This window comes from Sciurus vulgaris (genome assembly GCF_902686455.1).
Source record: "Sciurus vulgaris genome assembly, chromosome: 2".
NCBI classification, from domain to species: Eukaryota; Metazoa; Chordata; class Mammalia; order Rodentia; family Sciuridae; genus Sciurus; species Sciurus vulgaris.
Window position 1 is genome coordinate 178770898 of NC_136462.1, and position 25185 is coordinate 178796082.

The window sequence follows — 25185 nt, forward strand, 5'->3', positions numbered from 1 at the left end:
GCCCTTTGTCCCTTCCCCCCAGTGAAGGGGAGTGGGACTTCTACTGGTGTGACGTCAGCTGGCTGCGGGAGAACTTTGACCACACCTACATGGACGAGCACGTGAGGATCTGTCACTTTCGGAATCACTATGAGGTGAGCAGGGCAGGCCAGAAGGGACCCAACCCGCCAACTCAAGTTACTGGGTGTGGTGGCAAGGAGGAGCTGGTTTGGGAGGTACAAGGACCAGGACCAGGACAGGAAAGTATAAGGGGATGGCGGGCACAAGTCAGGCGGGGGACATGTGGCCTAGAGTGCTGACCAGCTAATGGTCTGAGGTTGTGCAGGTCTAAAGCCTGAGGAGCAGCCTGTCTGGGGATGTGGATTTAAAGACACAGGCTATAAGGGGCAGGTTGGTTTTGGGGTGCAAAGAGCAGGAGGCTTGGAGGACTTCAGGGTGGAGCCAAGCTGAGAAGTTTGGGGTCTCGAGATAGAAGGAGATCTGGAGGGAACCCGACGTCAAAGACAGATCTGGAGGAACCAGTGTTGGGAGATTTAAAATGTTAGTGTAGCTGGGCGCGGCATGCACACATGTAATCCCAGAGACTTGGGAGGCTGAGGCAGGAGGATCCCAAGTTCAAGGCCAGCCTCAGCAATTTAGGCCCTAAGCAGCTGAGCAAGACCCTGTCTCAAAATTAAAGAAAAAAAAAAAAAAAAAATAGAAAGGGCCTGGGATGTGGCTCAGTGGTTGCGCACCCCTGGATTCAATCCCCAGTACCAAAAATAAATTAAAAATAGAATTCAGTGTAGCTTAATGATTAATAAATACAAACTTCAGGGTCAGAAAAGGCCAGATCAAATGCTGGATATGCCACCTGTTGGTTGGCTAGCCCCGGACAACCGACCTCACTGTGCCCCACCTGAGTTTCCCTGCCTGTGACCTGGGTAACCACAGACCAGCAGCCTCTCTGTCTGAGTAGCTCTGACCGTTCCTATTATTTTGTGGGCCAGAGAGAGGAGGCTGGGGGTGTGCTGGGTGGCAGGGCTGGGGTCAGGGGCTGGTGGCTCACCCGCCCACCCTGCTGCCCAGCTGACCCGCAAGAACTATATGGTCAAGAACCTGAAGCGATTTCGGAAACAACTGGAGCGGGACGCGGGAAAGCTGGAGGCTGCCAAGTGCGACTTCTTCCCCAAGACCTTCGAGATGCCCTGCGAGTACCACCTGTTTGTGGAGGAGTTTCGCAAAAACCCAGGGATCACCTGGATCATGAAGCCGGTGAGCAGGGGCCTGAGGGAGGGAGACAGCAGGGATCCTGGGAAGCCCCGGGGACCCAAACAGGGTGCTCCGGCTGCCTGGGTGCTCTGCGAGAAGCACAGACTGCCTTCCCTGAAGGGCCGTGTGAGTTCCTTTTCTTTGCAGTGTGTGGACCCAGCACACAGTAGGTGCTCATTTACTATTGTTGGTTTTTTTTAAATTCATTTTTATTGTAAACAAATGGGATACATCTTGTTTCTCTGTTTGTACATGAAGTAGAGGCATACCATTTGTGTAATCATACATTTACCTAGGGTAATAGTTTTTGATTCATTCTGTTATTCTTTTTCTCCCCAATAAATATTGTTGAATGAACAAGTGATCATTGGGATGAGGCAGGGAATCTGGAGCCCTTCTTCCTGACATGAAAGAAAACAGTGGGTGGACCTGTCCAGTGATTTACTGCCCTCTGCCTGGGGGTGGGGCATCACCCCATTTTAAAGATGGAGAGCCCGAGGCCTGTTTATTCAAGCATCCCACAAATGCTCACTGAGCCCTTGCCAAGTGCCAGCCACAGACCTAGGCCCAGGGAATCCAACTTTCTGCAAGTCACATGTGGTCTCTGCTCCCTTTGAGGATGGACAGTAAGCCAACCAAGGACACGTGTGTTGTGTGGTTACAGGTGTGCTGAATGTCATTAAGGAGAACAGTGTCAGGAGAGGGTACAGGGGTGGGGACCTCCCCAGACAGGCAAGCTACTCAAAAGAAGTGAGAGATTGAGATCTGAGGCTAAATCCTTGGTTCAAATACTAGCCATGCCACTTAATACTGTGTGACCTTGGGCAGATTACTCGACTTTGCTGTGCCCCAGTTCCCCACGTGCAAAGTGGGAAGAACTGTGGTACCTATTGCACAGTACTGTGTACTAGACAAATTAACACAGGTGATGCATGTGCTCTGTACATGATAGTCATTATGATGATTATGGGAATTAGTACTGATCTCAGACCTGAAGGATGCCCGAGTTACCCTGGAGAAAGGCAGAGGTAGGGAAGAGCATTCCAGCAGAGAGAACTGCATGTGCGAAGGCCTTGCTCTGGATAGACCTTCCAGGGTCAAGAAACGGAGCAGAGGGCAAGATGATGCTCAGCCCTTCCTTGTGCCAGGGCACCAGGACTACCCTCTCAGCCACATGCCACCTGTTAGAGCTTTTCCCTGCTGTGACCAAATTACCTGATAGAACTTGAAGGAAAAAAGGTTTATTATGGCCCATGTGTTCAGAGATTTCTGTCCATGGTCAGCGGCTCTATCACTCTGGGCTTGAGGTGAGGCAGAATCAGAATATCACTTGCCCAGGTGCAGTAGGGTACACCTGTAATTCCAGCAGCACTGCAGGCTGAGGCAGGAGGATCTCAAGTTTAAGGGCAGTCTCAGAAACTTAGCAAGACCCTTCCTCAAAATAAAAAAAAAAATTTTTTTTTAAAGATCTGGGAATGTGGCTTGGTGGTATAGTTCTCCTGCAACTGCATAACAAAAGAAAATTATGTGGAAGGATATGGCAGAGGAAAGCTGCTTAGCTCATGGCAGTCAGAAACGGGAAAGGAGAGAGAAGTGAGAGGAGGCCAGGAACAGGGCAGGCCTCCTGACCTACTTCCTTCAACTTGCCTACAGTTACCACCACCTCTCAGATTATTAATCCATCAAATAGATTAATCCACTGATGGAGTCAGAACCCTCATGACCCACCTCTGGACATTGCTGCAGAGCTTTTGGGGGACGTTCCAGATCCAAACCATAACACCACCGTAGCCTCAAAGGGCATCAGCCCTTGGAGAAAGTGCCAAGTCGCAGGAAAGGAGCTGGGTGTGAGGGAGGAGGGAGCAGCCCTTCCTGTGGAGCCGAAGAGGCAGGCCCAGTGTTGGCTGGCGTGAACTGAGTCACCTGGCATGGGGACCAGTGCAGGGCCAGGAGAAGAAGCAAAGAATGCCCCAGCGGGGTCCCAGCCTGGATGTACCCAGACTTCCCAGTTCTTTCCCTGGTCCTCTCACCAGTTCTGCTTCTCAGGAAGGTACAGTGAGGAGGCTGGGGCTGAGCTGGATGCGGTGGTGCACGCCTGTAATCCCAGAGGCTCGGGAGGCTGAGACAGGAGGATCGCCTTCAAAGCTAGCCTCAGCAAAAGCAAGCGCTAAGTAACTTAGTGAGACCCTGTCTCTAAATAAAATACAAATTAGGACTGGAGATGTGGCTCAGTGAGTTCGATCCTCGGTGCCAAAAAAAAAAAAAAAAAAAAGGCTGGGGCTGGAGCAGTAGGCATTAGGCAGATGAACACTGTGACCCACCAGGGGCGGATTCCAGCTCCCAGCATTATCTCTTAGACAAATGATAATTTGAGCTAATTGGGAATGAGCAATTGCGTGTTAGGTTGATTCCCTTCCCGGCCCACGGCCTTTGTTAGCGGCAGACACAAGACAGCTGTAATTAAGGGGCGGCATCTTGGCTGTGTGTCTTCCACTCTGAAGCGCCGAGGCGCACGGCCTGTGGGCGTGGCGGCAGGGGCGGGGAGCGGTGCTGCGTGTGGGCGTGGCCTGGCAGAGGGTTGTCGCTGGTGGGCGTGGCCTGGGAAAAGCGGTGCTGTTAGTGGGCGTGGGGGAGCGGTGCGGCTTGTAGGCGTGGCCGGGGGGTGAGCAGTGCGGCTAATGGGCGTGCCCTGGGACCTGATTCTGCATCCACCCGGTTTGGGCAGGTTACTCAGTCCTTGCAAGTCCACTTCCTCATTTGTAAACAAGGACTGAGCAGACCCGCCTTACAGGGTAGAGAATTCGATGAAGCTACACGTATTATATTCATGGATCGCGCAAGTTCTATCTAGGGCTTGGCGTTAGGTGCCCAATAATTGTCTCACTTCACTTGTTCTTTCCAAGAGTCCAGGAAACACCCCTCTTTTCCCTGCCCCTGGGGAGCACTAGGGCAGTGTTTCTTATAATGTTCCCACGCATCCTGTGGGGATCTGGCTAAGATGCAGAGCCGAACTCAGCAGATTGGGTTGGGGCCTAGAGGCTGCGCCCAGGGGATGCTGTCACTGCTGGTCCCAAGTCGACACTTTGAGTGGCGAGGTTGGAAAGCAGCAGTTCCCAAACTGGGGAACGTCAGATTCTCTGGCAGAGCCTGGTTCAGCGCACCTACCCGAGTGTCTGACTCCCAACGCCTGGGCAGACCTGCGAGCAGTTGTGCTGTCCTGACAGGTTTCCAGAGTATCATCCAGCACTGCCCGGAGAAACTGAAGCCTGGGTGTGTGCGCGCACAGCGCGCACTTAAGTACTTGACTTATGCAATATTGTGGGCACCACAAGTCCAAATCTACAGTCCAGGCCAGCAGACCGGGAACTCAGGATTTCTATGTTACAGTCTTAGGCAGAATCCTTTCTTTCCCACGGAGCCTCCATTTTTGCTCCTAAGCCCTCACCAGTTGGCTGAGCCCCAACCACATTGAGGGCATTATCCTTACTTAGAGTTACTAGTTATAGATGTTACTCACATCTACAAAGGACCTTCAGAGCAACACCTAGACAAGTGTTTGACCAAACAACTGGGCAGCAGAGCCTCACCTGGCTGATGAGTAAGGTGAAGGTCGCTCCAGGGATGAGGGTGCCACTGCTGCTCTGCGGCTGCACTTTGAGAACCGGGGCCTGGAGTGTTAGTCCCGGGATCTGTTGTTTGGATACCACTGGGAAGAAGGGAATATTAAAAGGTAGAACAGGACTTTAAACGTGGGAAATAGCTGTCCCCTGAGTCTCCCCACTCTTCCCATAAGGCCTGTCATTGTGACTTGGTTGGTGCATGTCCACCCGCAGGCAGAAGTTCTCACAGGGTTGCTGTGTCCTGGCCAGTCCCTAGCAACCCCGTCCTTCCACATCCCCTCTGCAGTTTCCCTGGAGCCTGTGAGCCTTCATTTTCCTCTGCAGTGGTGGCAAAAGAGCCAGGGAGGGTCGGCTGGATCAGAGAGAGGAGGCAGCGTTGTCCCCCAGTACCACTCTGCTGGGACCCTCTTCCTACAGGGCTGGAGCCCAGACCACCCCCAGCTGTCAGTCTTGGAGAGCACAAACATCCATTAACATCCAGTCTAGGTACTGGGGCATGCCTTAGTGGTAAAGCTCTTGCCAAGCGTGCGCAAGCCCAGGGGTACGATCCCTAGAACAGGAAGAAAAAATGTTGAGGTTAGCGTATAAAGCACATGGATGCACATCCTTTTTCCCATCTGAGCATTCTGCCCTCCCTGCAGCTTGGGCCTGCTGGGGTGTGGGAGGTGGCAGACAGATCACAGGGGCCACTCTCCCTCCTCCTGCCTCCCTGTGGTGCTGGGTGGTCAGGGACTCGCCTATCCATCATTCTATGTGTCCACCAAGCTGTTCTAACCCCTGGCACAGGGCCACAGGTATCCTTGGTGACCCTGGGCTCAATCCACCAGTGGGAAGAGCCACGTTTTAACATTCGGTACACGGTGTGCACCAAACAGCACATCTCGAACTGCCTCGCCAAAACTGTCTCAGAGCTAGGATGCTTTATCAGCAAATAATAGAAAACCCAACCATCGTGGCTTACTGGAACAAGAGGGTAGGGCATCTGAACTGTCTTAACACTATGAACCTTTCGACGCTTGGTGAAATATAACAACAGTGTTCTTAAAATCACATTATTGAAGGGCTGGGGCTGTTGCTCAGTGGTAGAGCGCTTGCCTAGCACATGTGAGGCACTGGGTTCAAGCCTCAGCACCACATAAAAATAAATAAATAAAATAAAGGTGGGCTGGGGAGATAGCTCAGTCGATAGAGTGCTTGCCTTGCAAGCACAGGGCCCTGAGTTTGATCCCCAGCAACGCAAAAAATAAAAAGGTATTGCGTCCATCTACAACTAAAAAAAAAAAAAAAAAAAAAAAAAAACTATTGAGATCTGATCAACATAAAATCTGCACATATTTGATGTGTACAATTTAAGGAACTTTCACTAAGTATATACAGTATATATCCATGAAAGACTAGTGAGTTTTCTGTTTTGTTTTTCTCATTTGCTTTGTTTTTGCGGTACTGGGGATGGAACCCAGGTGCTCTACCACTGAGCTACAACCCCAGACCTTTCGATTTCTTATTTTGAGACAGGGTCTCCCTAAGTTGCCCAGGCTGGCCTTGAACGTGGGACCCTTCTGCCTCAGCCTCCCCGCGTGACTGGGATTACAGGCATAGTCAAAGCATATTTGGTTACAAAATAAAACAACTATGTTGTAACTAGCTTTCACCTGTGTTAGTTGGGGGTCCCTCAAGGGATAGAGTCCAAGACAAGACTCCACATGCCAGAGTTTTGCCTCTGAGAGAAAATGGGGAGGGAGCTGGGAGAGGAGGAGGAGCTGTGGGACCTCATGGAGGGAGGGAAAGAGGGAAAGAGGGATGGGGGGAGGTTGGGTAGGACTTCCTGTTGCAGAGCAGTCTGAGGGAAGTCCAGCCAGGCCTGGGGAGGCTTCCTGCGGTGAGAGGAGTCCCCTGTGCCTAAGGAACCCGCCAGTCTTGTACCCTCCACCCCCCAGAGGCTCAGTGGGGAGCAGCCCTGGCAAGGAGTCCAGGGTTCAAGCTTCTTAGCAGGCAGCAGCTGGCACCTTCCAGCCTTGCTCTCCTGCAGCTGGAGGCCCGTGAGGATTCTCAGGGCAGCCGCACACATTACTAAACAATCCTCTGAGCTCTGGAACCTGTGTGCTTGTCATTAACTATCCAAGAGTCTAACAGCAGCCCCCTCGCCACCATCATTTCAAAACCCCAGGCCCATAAACAGTACTTTGAGGATCTGCAACAACTGTAATGTAACATGTAAAATAGCTGTGATGTCTTCTGATGGCACAATCACAGGCAGGGCTGACGGTCCTACGATGCGTTGACTGCACGCATCACAGAAGGGACTGTAAAACGTAGGGCGGGGTGAAAATGAAGGCGGTTTTTATTCTCTTTCAAGTTTATAGACGCAGGGAATTTCCTCTAATGAAGAATGGCCAGACAGAGGATGGTTTATTGGGTAGCTCTACAACCCCATCAATTCCTAGCCCATCAGGGGACCGCACCTCTCCGGCACAATGTGGTTGCCACGGCTCCAGCTTCACCTCCTTACACCTCTGTGTGCCACGGGAATAAAGGAATGCCCTAGCCTTGTGTCACTTTTAAAGAAGTGACAAACTCTTCCCAGAAGTCTCTGCAGTGGACTTCCCCTGCAGCAGAGGAGACTCAGCTTCTCCCAGTGGGCCCCTCGTGTGACCTGGGCTTCCTCACAGCTTGGTTTCTGGGCACCCAACAGGGCTGAGTTGCCAGAACCAGTCCCACGGCAGTAGCATGGGACCACCATGTGGGCTCAGATCTCCCCAGAGGGCTGGGTGACCAGAAGAAGTTGATCCAAATGTGGTTCTTGGTAAGGAGACAAAGACTGTGAATGGCCACATTTGGTACAAAATCAGAGTTATGGTTCATTCTAATAATCCATTCAAATGTTTTCCAATTGCAGATGTACCTTTTGATAGGTAAAAATGTTTTCCTCTCAAGTTGTCAAGTATGATAAATATTCCCAGAAGTAAGCCCATGCTTACCATATGATTCTGTGTATCCCATGGCACTCTGCAAAGAGGTGCATGAGCTCCAGACTTGCGTAGCACAGATTTAACTATCCTGGATTTACCAGCTGCTGGCTGGATGACTTTGGGCAATATGCTTGGCCTCTCTGTTCTCTGGTTCCCTTGGCTGAAAATGGGAGTAATATCAATGCCCATGCCATAGAGGCCTGGTAGAGAGTACACTGATAAGTATTAGCCATGGATATTGCCACTGTAATGAACCTGGTTACCTATTGCTGAATGCTCTGAAACAATACTAAGCTCTCCTTTTTAGCTCATGAGCCTCCAGCCAGGGCAGTCCTTGACAGGGAGGGCCCGTCTGTGTGCCAGCATCCTCTGGGGCAGCTCCTCTGAGGCTGGAGGATGCTTCCAAGCTGGCCCCACTCTCTGGGTTGGCAAGATGGTGCTGGCTGCTGGCTGGGAGCTCAGCCAGGGGAAGGGCTGGAAGACTTGGCTCCTCCCTGTGGGCCCCTCGTGTGAGTAGGGCTTCCTCACAGCATGGCGTCTGGGCTTGCAACAGGGTGGAAGCCACGTTGCCTTTCCTGATCCGTCATTGGAAGTCGTGCCCTGCCACTTCTGCCACACACCATTAGCTGCGGCAGTCCTGAAGGCCCGCCCCCACTCAAGGGGCGGGGCCTTGACTTAACCTCTTGGTGGGGTTCTGGAGAACATATGGGACTGGGGATGTCGTGATTGGTTTTGGAAACTACCATCTGCCAGAGCTATGGGTGACTTCCAGTCTTAGCAGCCCTGATATATGACCGCGGGACGCTTACCTTTCATTTTTAGGATTATTCCCTTAGGGGGGCATCTCTTAGAACAGGTTTGCCAGGTTACTAACAATGATTTAAACGATAACGACATTTCATTATCTCTCACCTAACAAGAGAGCCGGAGGTTGGTGATTCCAGGTGGCGGAATGTGCTTCAGGATGCCATTAAGGCTCCAGGTGCCTTCTCCCTGTCCACTCTGCTTCCCCCGTGTTGGCTTCGAGTCATCAGATTTGTCACCTCATGGATATGCGATGGCTGCTGTGACTGCAGATCACCTCCTCAGAAAGTAGCAACAGAGAAGGAAGGGCCATTCGTTTCTTCCTGTCTCTCTCCCTTCTGCCTCTTCTCTTCTCTTTCTCTCTCTCTCCTTTTTTTTTTTTGGTGCCAAGGATTGAACCCAGGGGCAGTTAACCACTGAGCCACAGCCACAGCCCTTATTTTTATTTTTTATTTTGAGACAGGGTCTCGTACTAAGTTGCTGAGGCTGGCCTCAAACTTTCAATCCTCCTGCTTCAGCCTCTGGAGTAGCTGGGATTTCAAGTGTGCACCACTGCCCCTGGCCCCGCCCCCTCTCCTTTTATCTTTAACACAAAGGAAAATCTTCCCAGAATTGCTAAGAAGATGTCTCCTTAGTTCTCGTTAGCCACTGGCTCACGTGGTTTCTGCTAATTGCAAGGGAAGCTGGGAAAACCAGTATGTAGCCTTTGTAACCCCATCATGGAGAGAGGGGCTTTGCCAGCAAGAAAAGAGAAGAAGGAGAACAGCTTCAGGGGTGACCATGGGTTCTGAAATCAAAGGGTACTAGCCTTAAAAGACACTTTTAAAAGTATATATTTTTAGTTGTAGATGGACACAGTACCTTTATTTATATTTGCATGGTGCTGAGGATCGAATCCAGTGCCTCACACATGCTAGGCAAGCGCTCTCCCAATGAGCCCCAGCCCCAGCTCCTAAAGGACACCTTTTAGTTGAAGGAAAACATTTAAAAGTGCCCAAGTTATAGGGGTCTGGTATGAATTTTCACAAAATTAACACATCCAAGTAACCAGCACGCAGATCATAAGTGAAAACTACCAGCCCCTCGGCGCCTCCCCTTGGACCTCCACCATTCACAACCCCCTGAGCCACTAACACCACAGATTTGTTTTCTGATTTTGTAATTGATATTGTTGGAATATGGCTATTTCCACGCTGTGTCTAATTCTTTCCCTCAACAGTAATGTGATTCATCCTACTGGTGTGAGTGACTGTAAATTGCCAGCTCTCATTGCTGTATACTATTCCACTGAGTAAGTGGAAACTATGGTGGGTAGCGCTGCTGGCAGGGAACAGACAGTGAGGACAGCGGAAACACAAGATCAAGGGAATCATTCTATAAAACAGGCCCGCTGTGCCGACCCCTGCATGCTTTTTTTTTTTTTCCAAGAAGCAATTTACCTGCAGCCCTGCCTGGCTTAAGTGGACAGGTGATGTCACATTCCTCAGCAAACTACCAGCTCACTTCAGGAGAAACACAGACCCCAAATAATGCTGCTAAAAGGAGCCCAAGTCACCCTGAGGGGGAGACTTTGGTGACCCTTTTCACAGACCAGATCCTCAAACTCGGGGAGATAAGGCTAGTAGAGATAAGGATAGTTCCTCCTAACCATAAAATCTGTAAGATTTATGGTTAAGAATCCATTAGGGAAAAAAAAAAAAAAAAAAAAAAGAATCCAATTAGAACCGGTTAGCATGGACCAAGGTGACCTAGAGCTGTCATGGCAGGGGGGACTTGAAAGTGTGGTGTCATGCTGTCAGTCAAAAGCCAAGAGGTGGACCTGGGCGGGACTCTCTGGAAACTTCTCTGGGATCCCTAGTAAAACTGGAGTGCAGGAGAGACACACTGTCCCTCTCCTCTCTGAGCAGACCCACTCTCTCCCTTCAGAGTGTCCCCTCTCCCTTTTCCCATTTCTTCAATAACTCATGCCTGTTACTCTGAGCGACGTGTCTGAACTCTTCCTGACTTGATCGCAGAGTTGGGGTTTGAAGGGGTGGTCTTCATGCTGCCTCAGTTTCCCAGAAGGCGCCAGCCCTGTGACCCTGTTATGGACGTCCCTGTCTGTCCAGCATGTGGGAGTTCTGGTGTCTCCACAAACTCCCCCGCACGTGCTGTCGTCTTTGACTTCTCAGGGAGTGTGCGGCATCCCATCTTGTGATTCTCCTTTGCGTCTCCCTGGTGACTAGTGAAGTCGAGTGCCTGTTTACCGTGGGTGACATGAAGCCTTTGCTGTACGCTGATTCCTCCATTTCCAACATCGCCACACACGTGACTGTCCCTGAGCTACCACCGCGCCCCCCTCGTCTTCTGGGCACACACAGCCCTGACCCAGGGTGCACAGAGTGGCAGGCAGAGCAGGCCCCCCACCCCACCCCCGCATGAGCATGGTAACCTCTACAGCCCTGCCTGGAAGATCCCCAGCCCCAAGCTCCGACAGAAAGCCTTGGCGGGCCAGGTAGACCATGCTCAGAGGAGAAGAGAGAAATGAGAATTTGCACTTGCATTCGCATCGAAAAAAAGGTGACTCTAGGGGACAGAGTCAGTAGCCATAGATAATTATAGGGCAGTTCTGGTATCCAGGAACCAGACCTGGTTTAGGAGGCCCTAGAAGCCAGGCCAGGCTGGCAAATTTCAGTTCAAAACAGGTTAGGCTATGGAAGCTCCCTGAGGTCTGCCGCAGTTATTGCATAACGCCCGGCACACAGTAGGCACCCAGGATATACATTTTGGATGGCTGCTTAGCAAAGTGATCCTGCAACGGAATGGGCTGTGTTTGGGGGGTGAGGAGAGGGTGGTGAGTTCCTGGGCACTGCAGCTGTGCAAGACCTGACAGGCGGCCGCCGTTGGAGAAGGGCTCCTGGGGCAGAGGACCGCTCTGCAGGCTCCGCAGCTCAGGAAGATCCACCCGGGCCCAGCCTCGGTGAGGCTGTGAATTACCACACTGGGGGTCAGGGCAGGCAGGCTGATTTCGGTATTAGCAGAAGCAAAACCTAATTAGGAAGGCAAATTGATTTCCAAAAAAAGAATTGGATGATATGTTCCCAGGACTGTTAGGAATGGTTTTCTAATTGTCTCTTCTGCATTATTCATGCAAATGTGAGTCTTTGTGCACAAAGGAGTCTCTCCTCCTCCCCCTGCTCTCCCAGGCCTTTGGGGCCCCCTGAGGGGTCCCAGGGGGAGATGGATTTAGAGAAATGCTGGGGAGGGGCCCCAGGTACTGAGGTCAACTAGAAACTGCCAAGCTGAGACAGGCCCTTCTGTGTCCCCCGCCCCTCCCCCCAGGTAGCCCGGTCCCAGGGCAAGGGCATCTTCCTTTTCCGGAGACTGAAGGACATCATGGACTGGAGGAAGGTGAGCCTCCCCAGACCTCCGCTGCCCTCTCCCCTCCTCTCCCTTCAAAGTTCAGAGAGCCAGCTGTGCACAGAGCAGGGTCGCTGGAACCAGACTGGTTCTGACCTTGGCACTCAATAGCTGTGTGACCTTGGGCAAGTAGAAGTCCTGGGTCAAATCCTGCCTCTGCTTCTCAACAGCTGTGTGTCCTTAGGGAAATTCCTGAAGCCCTCTGAGCCTTGGTAGTGAGATGGTGTGTGGGTGGGAAGGGCAGGATGACCCGACTCCCGTGGGATCACAGCAGGTGCTCAATTAATGCATCTCCCCTCTGCCACCTGTGTTCCCATTCTTCCCATGCACTGTCAGGGCACGGCCTGCAAGAAGTTTCAGGGCCTTGAGGCCCAGCCCTCCCGCTGCACAATCAATCCGTCCGGAAGCCATGTGAGTAGAGGGCTTGGCTGGGGTCCCAGGGAGGAAGTCTGGCTGCCGGGTGGGAGCAGCTTGGGGGTCTGCGGGAGGGTCTGCCCAGGAGACCATTCCCAGCACAGGGCCACCATGTGAGCCCAGGAAGTGTGTGACCCTTGTCTTTGAGCCTGGGCTCCTCATCGAGTGACCACCAAGGGGACCACGGGTGGGAAAGAGTTTGCAGACCTGGAGGGCTGCACCCCCCATGTGAGAGCGCAGCAGCCTTCCCGCTGGTGGCCGTGTAGAGGGCCAGGGATGGCCCAGGGGCCTCGGGGCGGCTGGATGTCCTGTGGGCAGCACCACAGCAGGACTTTCTGCATCGGTGGAAGTGGCCTGTATCCGAGCTGTCTAATATCTGACCACTGGCCTCCTGTGGATATCGTGTCAAGCACCTGTCCCACAGCCAGTGATAATGAAGGACTGAATTTCTTGTTTGTTTCCTTTTAAAAATTGTGAAAGGGCCGGGTGCAGTGGTGCATGCCTGTGATCCCAACAGCCCAGGAGGCTGAGGCAGGAGGATCACAAGTTCAAGGCCAGCCTCAGCAACTTAGCGAGGCCCTAAGCAACTCAGTGAGACCCTGTCTCTAAATAAAATACAAATTAGGGCTGGGGATGTGGCTCAGTGGCCGAGTGCCCCTGAGTGCATTCCCTAGTACAAAAAAAAAATTATGAAATTTTTACAGGCAATGGCACATGCCTGGAATTCCAGCAGTTCAGGAGGCTGAGGCAGGAGGATCACAAGTTCGAAGCCAGCCTCAGCAACTTAGGGAGGACCTCAGCAATTTAGAGACCCTGTATCAAAATTTAAAAAAAAAAAAAAAAAAAAAAAATGGCTGGAAATGTTAAGCACCCCTGGGTTCAGTCCCTGGTACCAAAAATAAATTTATAACAAATAAATAAATAAATAAAAACACAGTACCTTTTTAAAAAATCTGTGAAAGGACTGGGGATGCGCCTCAGCGGTATGCACGGGCTTAGTATGCACAAGACCTGGGCTCCACCCCCAGCACACGTGCACATGTAACGTGGTCAAGTGTACGTAGTGTGGACCCTCCCACTTCCGCCCTCTGACCCGCACCCTCCTGAAGCGTCCTGCGCGCTCACGTTCCTCTGCAGCCAACGCCACCATCTACTCCAGAACTGAAACTGTGCACCCATTAACCACCAACTCCCTCCCCAGCCCCACCTCCGCCCTCAGGGCTTCCGTCTAGGAGTTTGACTGTTCTGGGGTCTCGCGTAAGAGGAATCCTACAACATCGGTCCTTTTGCATCTGGCTTATTTCACTTGGCATGATGTCCTCAAGTTCCATCCTGTTCATAGCATGCAATTTCATTTGCTTTTAACCAGTTTAAATGGAAATAGCCATGCATGACTGTCAATTCTGGACTATAAAGGCCCAAGCCAGCCGGAGCCACGCGGAGATTCCCCGGCCCTCCACTCTGGCCTTTCACCCTGGAGCACTGGTGACTCTTGCTTGAGGGCCAAACCCCAGTAAAGCCTTGTTCAGCTGCCTTTGGTCTGACTCCTTTCTGGTCACCCGCATCGACCTTACAGTGACCAGTGGCTGCCCGGCCAGGTCTACAGGTTAAATCCTCAGGCTCTGGGCCCAAACCACGGGAGTCCACACCCCAGCTATGCCACTGACCAGTTGTGTGACCTTAGCCAAGTCACTCCACCTCTCTGTGCTTCCATTTCTCACCTGTGAAATGGGAATCACATTAGTACTTACCTGAGAGGGTTGATTTAATGTTCAAATAAGGTACCCCAAGAAGAGTGTGCTAAAAAAAATGTTAATAATATTATTGCAACTAGGACCCCAAAAGTTCTGATGACCAGAAAGATGAGATTCCTGTGGAGAACTACGTGGCTCAGCGTTACATCGAAAATCCCTACCTGATCGGAGGTGAGATGGCTGCCTGCAGCTCCCTGCCCTTCTGACCAGTCAGTCAAACAGTCAGTCAACAAGCCTTGACTAGCTGCCACTGAGGGCCCAGCCAGACATCCAGAGCAAAGGGATGCACAGAAGAGCTCTGTCCAGGCTGTTGCCCACACGATGCCCTGTGGTTGGCGTGCCCTTCCCTCTCCCTCTGGGTTCATGGAAATTCTCCGATGAGAACCAATTCTTTCATGCACACATTTATCCAACAAGAATACCCGCCTCCTCAGCGCCAGCCCCTGGCCCGGTGCTGGCTCTGCTCTCCTGGAGTTTGTTTATGTGCTCACCCCTGTGAGCAGACAGCAGTGAGCCAGGAAAATACAACAGTCCCCTGCAGCGGCAGGCACTGAGAAGTAAGTCAGCAGGGGACAGGGTGACATGGGACTCGGGAGAACCCAGTGACGCCTGGGAGTCATCTGTGGGTGGAACTGGAGGGAGAAGACAGGGAGAGGGAGTGGGGAGGGCAAAGGCTCCTGGGGGAAGCCAGCCTCCTCCTGGAGGCCCAGCCTACAGGGCTTTGCCCACACAGGGGAGAAGCAGCAGGTTGGGGACTCTTGTCTGAGGCACTTCATTGCAAGAGTTAGTGCCCTTGCCTCCTCCTATCTCCTGGGGCAATGGCCCTCCCCGGGGCACCCCTGGGTCTCCTCTCCGCCCCCTCCCTCCCGGGACCCCAGCCCATCTGGGTTTTGTTTCTGTTTCTCTTTTTGCCACGCTGGGGCGGAACCTGGGCTTGCACAGGCTAGCAGGCCTCTACCACCGAGTGACGCCCCCAGCCCACACAGGTCCCCAAGCTGTCTGGTCACCCCCTCACCTCTGTCCCTCTTGCCTCCATCTTGATCCTGCCAACTGTTCTCTCCCTGGACAGCTGCACCAGCAGCCAGAGGCCTCAGCCACCCTCCACGGCGTCCGTGGTCTGTAGAATAAACCCGAAGACCGCAGGGACCGCCCGCCTGCCCCTCATCCGCTCCCCTCTCTCCCTTGGCCCCGGCTCTGCCCCCTCCGGCCTGTCCTGCCTGAAGGCCCGGTGCCTCTCTGGGCCAGGCCGGCGCCTTCTTCACTGCAGGCCACCCTTCCCGGGGCTTTTCCTTGGCCACCAAGTCCCAAGTCTTTCCCCAACAGCCCCCCACCCCCACCCCCCTTACCCTCTCGCGGAACCTCGCGTGTTTTCCCTGGCAGCTCCCTCCGCGCTGCCGGGCCTCCAGATGTCCGCTAAGCAATACTTGGTACACAAATCAGTCCCTTCTTTGCCCGGCAGGACGCAAGTTCGACCTACGTGTCTATGTGCTGGTGATGTCGGTGAGTCACCAGGGCAAGTGCCCTTCTTTGCAGGGGCCAGGGGGCCAGTCTGGGAGCAGATCGTGTGAGCTTCTCTGCTTTTCTCTCTGCCCAGGAGAGCGCAAAGGGAACATCTAGGGCTGGGAGCGGGGTAGGCACAGCAACCTCAGTTTCATCATCCCAGATGTTTCGGCACCTGGATTTGCCTGTCCTTCTTTTCTGTCAATCATCCATGGTAGTCAGAGTGAACTCGTATTGAGCACCTACTAAGTACTAGGCCCTACTTAGGACCTAGCAGATTGTATCTCAGTCCTTCCAATAACACAAGGAAGTAGGTTCTATTATTATCCTCATACAAAGAGGTTGAGTGACTTGCCAAAGTCACACAGCAAGTGAGTGGCAGACTGGGATTCAGATCCAGACCACGTGGCTCCAGGGTCTGCTCTCCTAACCCGGGAGTGGCTGACCTCACTCCACAACCCGTCCCCCCCATTCATTCATTCGTTCATTCGGCAAACGCTCAAGCCTTCATGGTGCACTACTCCGCCCTGGGCACAGGCGGTTTGAGACAGGCTCAGCCCCTTTCCTCCTGAACCCCACCATCTGGTGGGGTGTCACATGTGGTGGCGCAGCACAGAAAAAGCCCACTCCTTTGGTTCCCGCCTGCAACCCAGCGCCCCAGGGAAGGAGGAGTGGAGTCAGAGGATGAAGTTAGCGTGATGCTAGGAAGGGAGAGGGCGCGTTCCAGGTGGAGGACACCAGGGGGTAAAGGCCAGGTGGGACCGGTGCCAGCGTGGATCCCCGGTCACCTCTCTCTCCGCCTCCCCGCCTCAGTACATCCCGCTGCGCGCCTGGCTCTACCGCGACGGCTTCGCCCGGTTCTCCAACACCCGCTTCACGCTGAACAGCATCGACGACCAGTGTATCCTGGGGTCCCAGGAACCACCGCCCACACGCCGGCGCGGTCCACGGCGTGGCCAGTTCTGGGGCACCTCTTCGCCCTATGATGGGTGCTGGGTGCCTGGGAGGGGCCCAGGAGAGGTGCAGTGATCAAGGCGCAAGACTGGCCCGTCGTCTCCCCTGGGGGTTCCCAGGCTTGTGAGGCGAGTGGAGGGCGCAGCGCATCTCTGCTCAGAACAGCTGGCCCAGACTGCTTTGCTCGAGGCAGGTTTTGACTGGTGCGGACATGTATGTTATTCACATGCAAAAGAGCAAACAGCCCCGTGGAGAATGTTTGCGTCCTGGGCTTTTTGGTTTGTTTGTTTGTTGTTGTTTTTGGTGTGGGTGCCCTTTTCTTCAGTGCCTAGTGGGTGGCTCAAATGCGATTCAGTTTCCATCCGTCTGATTGGCAGAGACCAACACTTTGTTAACACACTGACTTCGCCAGGCTGGGAGAACCTGTATGTTGCTGGTGGGAGTGTAAATTAGTGCAGCCCCTTAGAAGGCAGCCTGGTAAATATCTGTGACAGCCAAATGCTCCCACAATTTCCCTCTGGAATTCTAACCTACAGGTTTACTCACAATACAGAAAAAAACAGGCTTAAAGGTCAAGCACTTTGCAGCCTGGCTGTGAGAACAAAAAGGAGGGTAGCAAGGAAGCAAGTGGTGTACTCATAAGGTGGAGTACTATGCAGCTGGTAAGACAGAAAAACCAGAGTGGTTTATGTACTGATAGGAAGCAATCTCCCAGATATATTGTTCTTGGGGAAAAAACAAAAACAAAAACAAAAACGCCAAAGTATAGAACGGCAAAAATCATGCTCCCAATTATGTTTAAAAATTATGTGTCCATATGTGTCTACTTGTGTGCATATAGATATCTCTGAAGGCCAGAGAGAAGAAACTGGACACAGTAGCTCAGCAGGAGAGCACTTGCCTAGCATAACAAGGCCCTGGGATCTATCCTAGCAATGAGAGAGAGAGAGAAAGAGAGAGAGAGAAAGAGAGAGAGAGAGAGAGAGAGAGAAGAAAAATTGGAAACAGAAGTTGTCTCTGGGAGAAGAAATGGGTAGGTGGGGATAGGTGGAAAGGAAATCTTTTCTTACATGTATCTTTGTACTTTTTAATTTTTTTAATGTTCTTTTAAAAATAGTTTTAAGTTGTCAATGAAACTTTTATTTATTTACATGTGGTGCTAAGAATTGAACCCAGTGCCTCACACATGCTAGGCAAGTGCCCTACCACTGAGCTACAACCCCAGCCCCTTTTTGACTTTTGGGTCATGTGAATGTATTAACTATAAAAAATACACATTAAGAGAAGCTTTTAGCCAGGTGTGGTAGCTCATGCCTGTAATCCCAGCAACTCAGGAGACTGAGGCAGGAGGATCACAAGTTCAAGGCCACCCTCAGCAATTTAGAGAGGCTCCAAGCCACTCAGCAAGACCCTGACTCAAAATAAAAAATAAGAAGGGCTGGGAATGTGGCTTAGTGGTTAAGTGACCCTGGGTTCAATCCCAGGTGCCCCAATTTTTTTTTAAGATTTCCAGGCCTGAGCTTCAAAAGAAAATGGAGAGCCAATTCAGAAAGATTTGGGAGGCAGCTCACCTGCACGTGGGAGATAATCTGTGTATGGAAACAGAATGCTGCTGCCCAGCTTCTGGTTTGGGGACCCCAGCCAATGTTTTTAGCCAGTTCATCTCTCCTTCTCGGGAGGCTGAGGCAGGAGGGTCAAACGTTCGAGGCCAGCCTGGGCATCTTAGACCCTGTCTCAAAATGAAAAATCAAAAGGGCTGGGGGTGTGCAGCTCAGCTGCAGTGCCTCCTGTTCAATCCCCAGTGCCCCCTAAACATCACAAACCCACCTCTCTGCCTTGGTTCCGTCACTCAGTGCAAGTGTGTGTCCAGGGTCACATGTTTGCACTGGCTGCACGAGGGACCCGCCTCGGGCTCTTCTGCGCTTTTCACAAATCGTTTTCCTCTTTTGCTGACTTCACTTCCAGTCTGTTTATTTTATAATTCTAACAAGCATTTGTCACATGCAAGTATTCAAATTTAGTTTAGTCTCACTGCACCTCTTTTTAAATTAAAATTAAATAATACAGACAAAGCACTGTGGCGGTCAGTCTGCGCTGGGGTCCTCCCTCTCCTGTTGCGTGTTTGCCCATCTCCAGACTCGGGGGCCTTACCAAGCGAAGAGCCCTCTCCCAGGGCCAGCTTCTATTTAATGAGCCTGCACTCACTGAACATTCACAGTGAGGGAATACGCATCATTTTCCACCCCTCCTCTTAAACTGTTTTTAATTTTTAAGTCTGGAAATAGTAAAATGTGTAGAAACTGCAGAAAAGACTATAACAGAGTCCTACGTATCTACCTCCAGATTGAACATGTCAATGTTTGACCCGATTTGCTTCAGCTATTACATGCCAACTTTCAAAAAGCAAATAAATTTTGGGATCACAAAATAATAAGAAATATATTTAGCCTGACTTTAATATATGTATTATGCTCACATGTAGTTTACATACAATTATTCAAATACATGCACATCTATACAAACACACACAAGTTATAAAAATATTAACTGAAACATTGTGTATAATAGTGATCAAGTAGAAACAACCTAAATCACCCTAGAGGGATGGTGAACTGAATTATAAAGCACCTACTGATGTGGTGCATCTGTTAAGAATAATAAAGTATGTAGTCACAGGCCCATGCCTGTAATCCCAGTGCCTGGGGGGGCTGAGGCAGGAGGGTGGCAAGTTCAAAGCCAGCCTCAGCAAAAGCAAGGCCTAAAGCGACTTAGTGAGACCCTGTCTCAAAATAAAAAAATAAAAAGTGCTGGGGATGTGGCTCAGTGGTTAAGTGCCCCTGGGTTCAATCCCCAGGACCTAAAAAAAAAAAGATATATAGTAGAAATGTAATGACATGGAAAAGTGTGTAAGACAGAATCCTAAGTGGAAAAAAAAAAAAAAAAACAATGCAGGTGTAGCACCAGTTTATTTACGACCCTATTTTTGCTTTTAAAAAATGTGTCCCTACCAGGCACTCCTCTGCCAGAAGAGTAGCTAGGGAAAATTTCCTCCTGTTCTGTGGGTTCTCTCTTTACTCTTTTTTGTTTGCTTGCTTGTTTGGTGCTGGGGATTGAACCCAGGGGTGCTTAACCACTGAGCCACATCCCCAGCCCTCTTAAAATATTTTATTTTGAGACAGGGTCTCACTAAGTTGCTTAGGGCCTCGCTAAGCTGCTGAGGCTGGCTTTGAACTTGCCATCCTCCTGTCTCAGCCTCCCAAGCTGCTGGGATTGTAGACCTGCACCACCGTGTCTACCTCTCTTCACATTCTTAATTGTTTCCTTTGTTGTGCAGCTTTTTAATTTGATGCCATTCCATTTATTAATTCTTTTTTTTTTTTTTTCTTTTGTGGTTCTGGGGATTAGAACCCAGGGTCTTGTGCTTGTGAGACAAGCACTCTATCTACTGAGCTACATCCCCAGCCCCCATTTATTAATTCTTGGTATTAATTCTTATTATTATTTCCTGAGCTTTAGGGTCTTATTGAGAAAGTACTGCCTGTACCTATATGTTGGAATATTGACCCTGCATTTTCTTCTAGGAGAAACAACTTTTTTGGTCAACCTTTTACTGCATTTTTTCCTTTGGATGATGTCACAGAGGAGTGGATTCTGGGTCAAGGGCATCTGGCCAGATTCTTTCCGGAGGAGCTCTTTATGTCCCCAAGCCCAGCACACTCATTTCATCTCTGATCCCCAGTGTTGGGGATGATTATTTTTAAAAGCCATTTCTAAGACAATAGGCACTACTGGCTGAGGCACACCTGGGCCTTCATTATGCTATTCTTGCGACTATTCTGAATTATACATTTTCCAAAATGAAAAAGTCAGGAGATGGAACTGACTTGATGAGGAAGGAGGTTTTTGCCTTAAAATTTGCACCTCTTCCATTTACATGTCCCCCTCATTTATATTCCTTTTAAATTGTGTATCTTGTATTACTAGGAACTTCGAGCATTTTCCCAGATGGTCTTCTACCAGTTCTATTTTCTCTTTTATGTTTTCACAGTCTTTATTTATTAGGGCCATAACGTTTTATCGTTAACAATTTATGGAGATTTTCATGCGGCAGAAACATTAGACCGTCACATTCACTGTAGTCTCTAATCACGTTTGCCCTTAATTTTTGTCCTGATGTGATGATTCCCATTTGTACCTAGTTGATTCCATAGCTGTCCATTGAGATCGCCTGTCATTTCTGCTGTCATTGCGAAGCTAGGAAAATTCTCTTCCCCCTAAAGATCTCTCAGCAGCTCCACCTCTCACAGATCAGTTTTGATGGCTTGTTTGCTCTTTGCTGCTTGACTCTTGGGTCCATCAGCCTCCCAGGGAGCTGGGATTAAACTTCCTAGCTCTTTATTGCCAAACGGTATTCTATCGCATGGTGATGGTGTACTACATCCAATAAAGGGGATATAGCATTTTATTTACCTATTGATAAACAGGAGTTGTTTCCACTTTGGGGCTATTATAAAAAAAAATGTGGCTTTGAGAATTGATTGGTAGAGCCCTTGCCCAGCATGTGCAAGGCCCTGGGTTCAATCACCAGTACTAGCAGAGGTGGAGAGAGGTCCAGGTGTTTGTGCAGACTGTTTTCATTTCTCTTGAGCATATGGCTATGAGTGGAGCCGCTGGCCACGTGGTAGTTCTGTCTAACCTTTTGAGGAGCTGCTGAACCGGTTTCCGAGGTGCTGCACGCTCTCCCGTTTCCACGCACACTGTGGGAGGGACTCCAGTTCCCTCACCTCCTACCCACACGCAGGATCATCCAACTTTTCATTGGAGCAACCCAGTGCTTGTGAGGTAGTCTTACCGTGCATTTTCCCCCACGGCGCAAAATGGGTTTGTGGGCCAGTTATAGATCTGTCTATTCAATCCTTAGCCCTTTTGAAAACTGGGTTGTCTGTCTCGTTATTGTTGATTTGTAAAAATGCTTGATGTATTCTGGAGGCTGGTCCTGTATCAGATACATGATTTGCAAATTCTTTCTCCCATCCGTGGGGCATCTCATCGCTGTCTTTAAAGCACAGACATTTCTAAGTCTGGTAAGGATCATTTTATCTATCTTTCTTTTATTGCTTGTGGTTCTGGTATCATGGCTAAGAAACTCTGCCTGACCCAAAGTCACAATGATTTACCCCTATGTATCCTTCTAGGAAGTTTTAGTTTTGTCTCATATGTAGGTCTATGGAATGAGAAAGGGGTTCCATTCTGTTCTTTTGTACCTGCATATCCAGGAGTCCCTGCTCTGTGTTCCAAAACAACTCCCCCACCACCTCCATTGAACCGCCCTGGCATCTTTTGGAAAATCACCGGGCCACAGCGTGGGGCTCCGTCCTATGGAGTGATTGCTCATGTGCTTGTTCTTTGGAAATGGAGGCAGGAAAACTCTCAACTGTGAAAGAAAAACATGTCTTTGAAAGGTTCTGAAGATGACGGACGTTCTAGGAAAAATGCTAACAAGGACATCCACCTTCTCAGAGGCAGACGCCGCCGCGCCCTGCCCCAGGCGGGGAGAGACAGGCTTTAGGAGACCTAGACTGGAGCCAGCGACCTGGAACCTCTCCCTCCCCAGCTGAGAGGTGTCCCCAGCGAGGCCGGGTGGAAGCTAGGTGTTATGGTCATTTCAGGAGGTGCAGGGTCCATCCTGCTGAGCCCCGGGGGAGGGTGCTGAGGAAGGGGTGTCTCAGGTGAGCCTCCACAATCTCATCTGTGAGATGGGACATATCCAGGAACAAAGGAGATGGTGTGTGAACTCTGAGCTGCACAGGGTCACCAGTGTCACTGGAGGTGACAACAGTGATGACACAGAGGCAGACTCTCACGGCTGGGCCTTTAGGGCCACCTGACCCCACCCCAATGCTGGATCCCTTCTCCAATGTGCCTGCAAAGTGGCCGCCCAGCCCAAACCCCTTTGGTGACAGGGAGCTCAGTGTGTCCTGAGATCACTGTTCTGGGTCCCTCTACTCATCAGAAAGCTCTCTCTCCTCTTGAGTTGAAAAAACCCACAAGATGATGCTGTCAGCTGCGCCAGCCCCTTGAGAGGCACTTGTGTGTGTCGGGAGGGGACTGGGGACTGGACCCAGGAGTGTCCGACCCCTGAGCTATGGCCCCAAGCCTGCTGAGATTTTTATTTTGAAGCAGGGTATTATTAAGTCACCCAGGATGGCACTGAACTCACAATCCTCCTGCCTCAGCTTTCCAAGTAGCTGGGATGACAGGCGAGGGCCACCGCCCCTGGCTAAGAGGCATTTTTACAGTGTTTTATCTGATCCTGTGAAGTCAGTGTACTATCATGTCCCCCTTCTAACCGGTGGGTAGAAAGGCCCATGAGGGCAAGGGGCCCAGGCTCCAGGGCCCATGGCTAGTAAGGAGGCGGGAGGATTTGAATCCAGGCCTCTCTGTCCAAAGCCCACGTATGTGAACTTCAAGCTGCTGTGTGGCTTTCCCCGTCAATTCCCGCACAGTCTCCGTTCAATCCTGGGGTAACGCGGAGCGCTGCTGTCCTTCCTGTCCACACCAGTCCTTGACCACCAACCTCTGCCAGATGTTCACCTCACCAATGTCGCTGTGCAAAAGACATCTCCCGACTACCACCCAAAGAAGGTGAGAAATGGGTTCCTGCCCTCCCAGTACAGCCTTCTGGGGCAAGGTTGGGAGGGAAGGGCGGATGGCAGGGAGCCCAGGACAGGCCTGTCTGGGGCTCATAGTTGACCAGCGAGGACAGGCCCCACCCTTTCCACTTGCAGAGCCCAGGGCAGTAGTACAAGGGAGCTCCATGGATCATGTATCTCAATGTTTGGTATCTCAATGTTTGAAAGTGCAGGTCAAATTACGCACCCCTAAAGAAAGTCGTTTCACCCTCCCACCTTGACAGAGATCTCCTATTGACCAATCGATTGATTGGTTACCATGCAGACATTGTTTTTTGGGGGGGTACTGGGGATTGAACTCAAGGCACTCAACCACTGAGCCACATCCCCAGCCCTAGTTTGTATGTTATTTAGAGACAGGGTCTCACTGAGTTGCTTAGCGCCTCGCTTTTGCTGAGGCTGGCTTTGAACTCTCGATCCTCCCGCCTCAGCCTCCCAAGCTGCTGGAATTACAGGTGTGTGCCACCATGCCTATCTGTCTGTCTATCTATCTATCTATCTATCTATCTATCTATCTATCTATCTATCTATCTATCTATCATCTATCCTATACAACAACCTGCAAAGCCAGGCTGAAGTGCTGACTATTCAGACTTCTCAGAGTGAAGGGCCTGATCCAGGGACACTGGAGAGTGAGCCTCAGGTCACACCTGCTCCCCTCTTTCCCCTCCTGTGCCTGCACCCCACACGGGGTGCTGCACACACACACCCCTGTGACCTGCAGCCATTGGTCATCCTAGGCCTTGGGAGGCCCACGAAAGCAGGCCCTGGTAAGGGGCCTGTGCCGGCCATCAGGGCAGGGTCCCCTGGGTCCTGGGTGGCCAGTCCTCTGAGTTATCAGAATCTCCACCCCACAAGAGGGGTGTACTCAGGTCATCCCGATCCTGGGACTCAGGGCTGGGCCCCTCTTACCCAGACTCAAGGGTAGTGCGGATGGGCTCCTTGGAGGGTCCTGGCAGGCAGGGTCTGGTAACTGAGTTTCCTCCCCTGACCCCACTGCCTGGGCCTCAGGGCTGCAAGTGGATGCTCCAGCGCTTCCGGCAGTACCTGGCGTCCAAGCACGGGCCGGAGGCAGTGGAGGTGCTCTTCCGCGACATGGACAACATCTTCGTCAAGAGCCTGCAGAGTGTGCAGAAGGTGATCATCAGTGACAAGCATTGCTTCGAGCTGTACGGCTACGACATCCTCATCGACCAGGACCTCAAGCCGTAAGTGGGCGGGGGCCTGGAGAGCAGCCAGGCAACCTGGTTTGGATGCCAGCTCTGCCACTGCCTAGCTGTGAGACCCTGGCCACACTTCCTTTTCTGTGCCTCCGTTTGCCAGCCTGAAACAGGGTTGGTCATTGGGCCTCTACCTAGGGTTGTTAGGAGGGACAAATGAGCTAGTGTCTGTGGGACATGGGGCATCGGCTGGCTCTCGGAAGCCTGTCCTGTTCATGGGTGGAGTCGGGGTTGCTCCCCTCATACCAGGCAAAAAACGTCCCCTCTGGAAGTCTCGGCACTTGGAGGGTGCAAAGTGCCACATAAGGGAATATTGTCACGGCGGCCATTGCGGCCAAGAATGTGGTGCATTCTTGCCCATGGAGGGGGTTGAGCTGGCGAGGAGAACAAGCTGGAGCTGGCAGGGACCAGAGCGATGGCCTCACATGACACGGCAGGACATGGAAACCCGTGAGTTCGGCGTTGGGGGAGGGTGAGGTCAGTAGCGAGTCAAGGGCAAAACCAGGCTCAGGGGCCAGTACCTGGGCTGGGCTGCTTCCACCAGCACTGCTGGATCCAGGAGGCAACTCCCCTGCCCAAGGTCACCACATAGGTGCCAAGGGACTTTT

General features: G+C 51.4%; 1 protein-coding gene across 2 annotated transcripts in view; it reads left to right on the forward strand.

Annotated features, from left to right (window-relative positions):
- TTLL9 (tubulin tyrosine ligase like 9) overlaps window positions 1-25185 on the forward strand; it is a 45455-nt gene that overhangs the window by 13143 nt on the left and 7127 nt on the right. For both annotated transcript variants that reach the window (XM_079128288.1, XM_079128287.1), the window contains exons 4-12: window positions 23-134; window positions 1069-1254; window positions 11966-12034; window positions 12380-12454; window positions 14292-14382; window positions 15671-15711; window positions 16525-16612; window positions 23252-23310; window positions 24369-24565. In XM_079128288.1, coding sequence (XP_078984414.1) covers window positions 23-134; window positions 1069-1254; window positions 11966-12034; window positions 12380-12454; window positions 14292-14382; window positions 15671-15711; window positions 16525-16612; window positions 23252-23310; window positions 24369-24565 — 918 coding nt within the window. The remainder of the gene's footprint in view (window positions 1-22; window positions 135-1068; window positions 1255-11965; window positions 12035-12379; window positions 12455-14291; window positions 14383-15670; window positions 15712-16524; window positions 16613-23251; window positions 23311-24368; window positions 24566-25185) is intronic.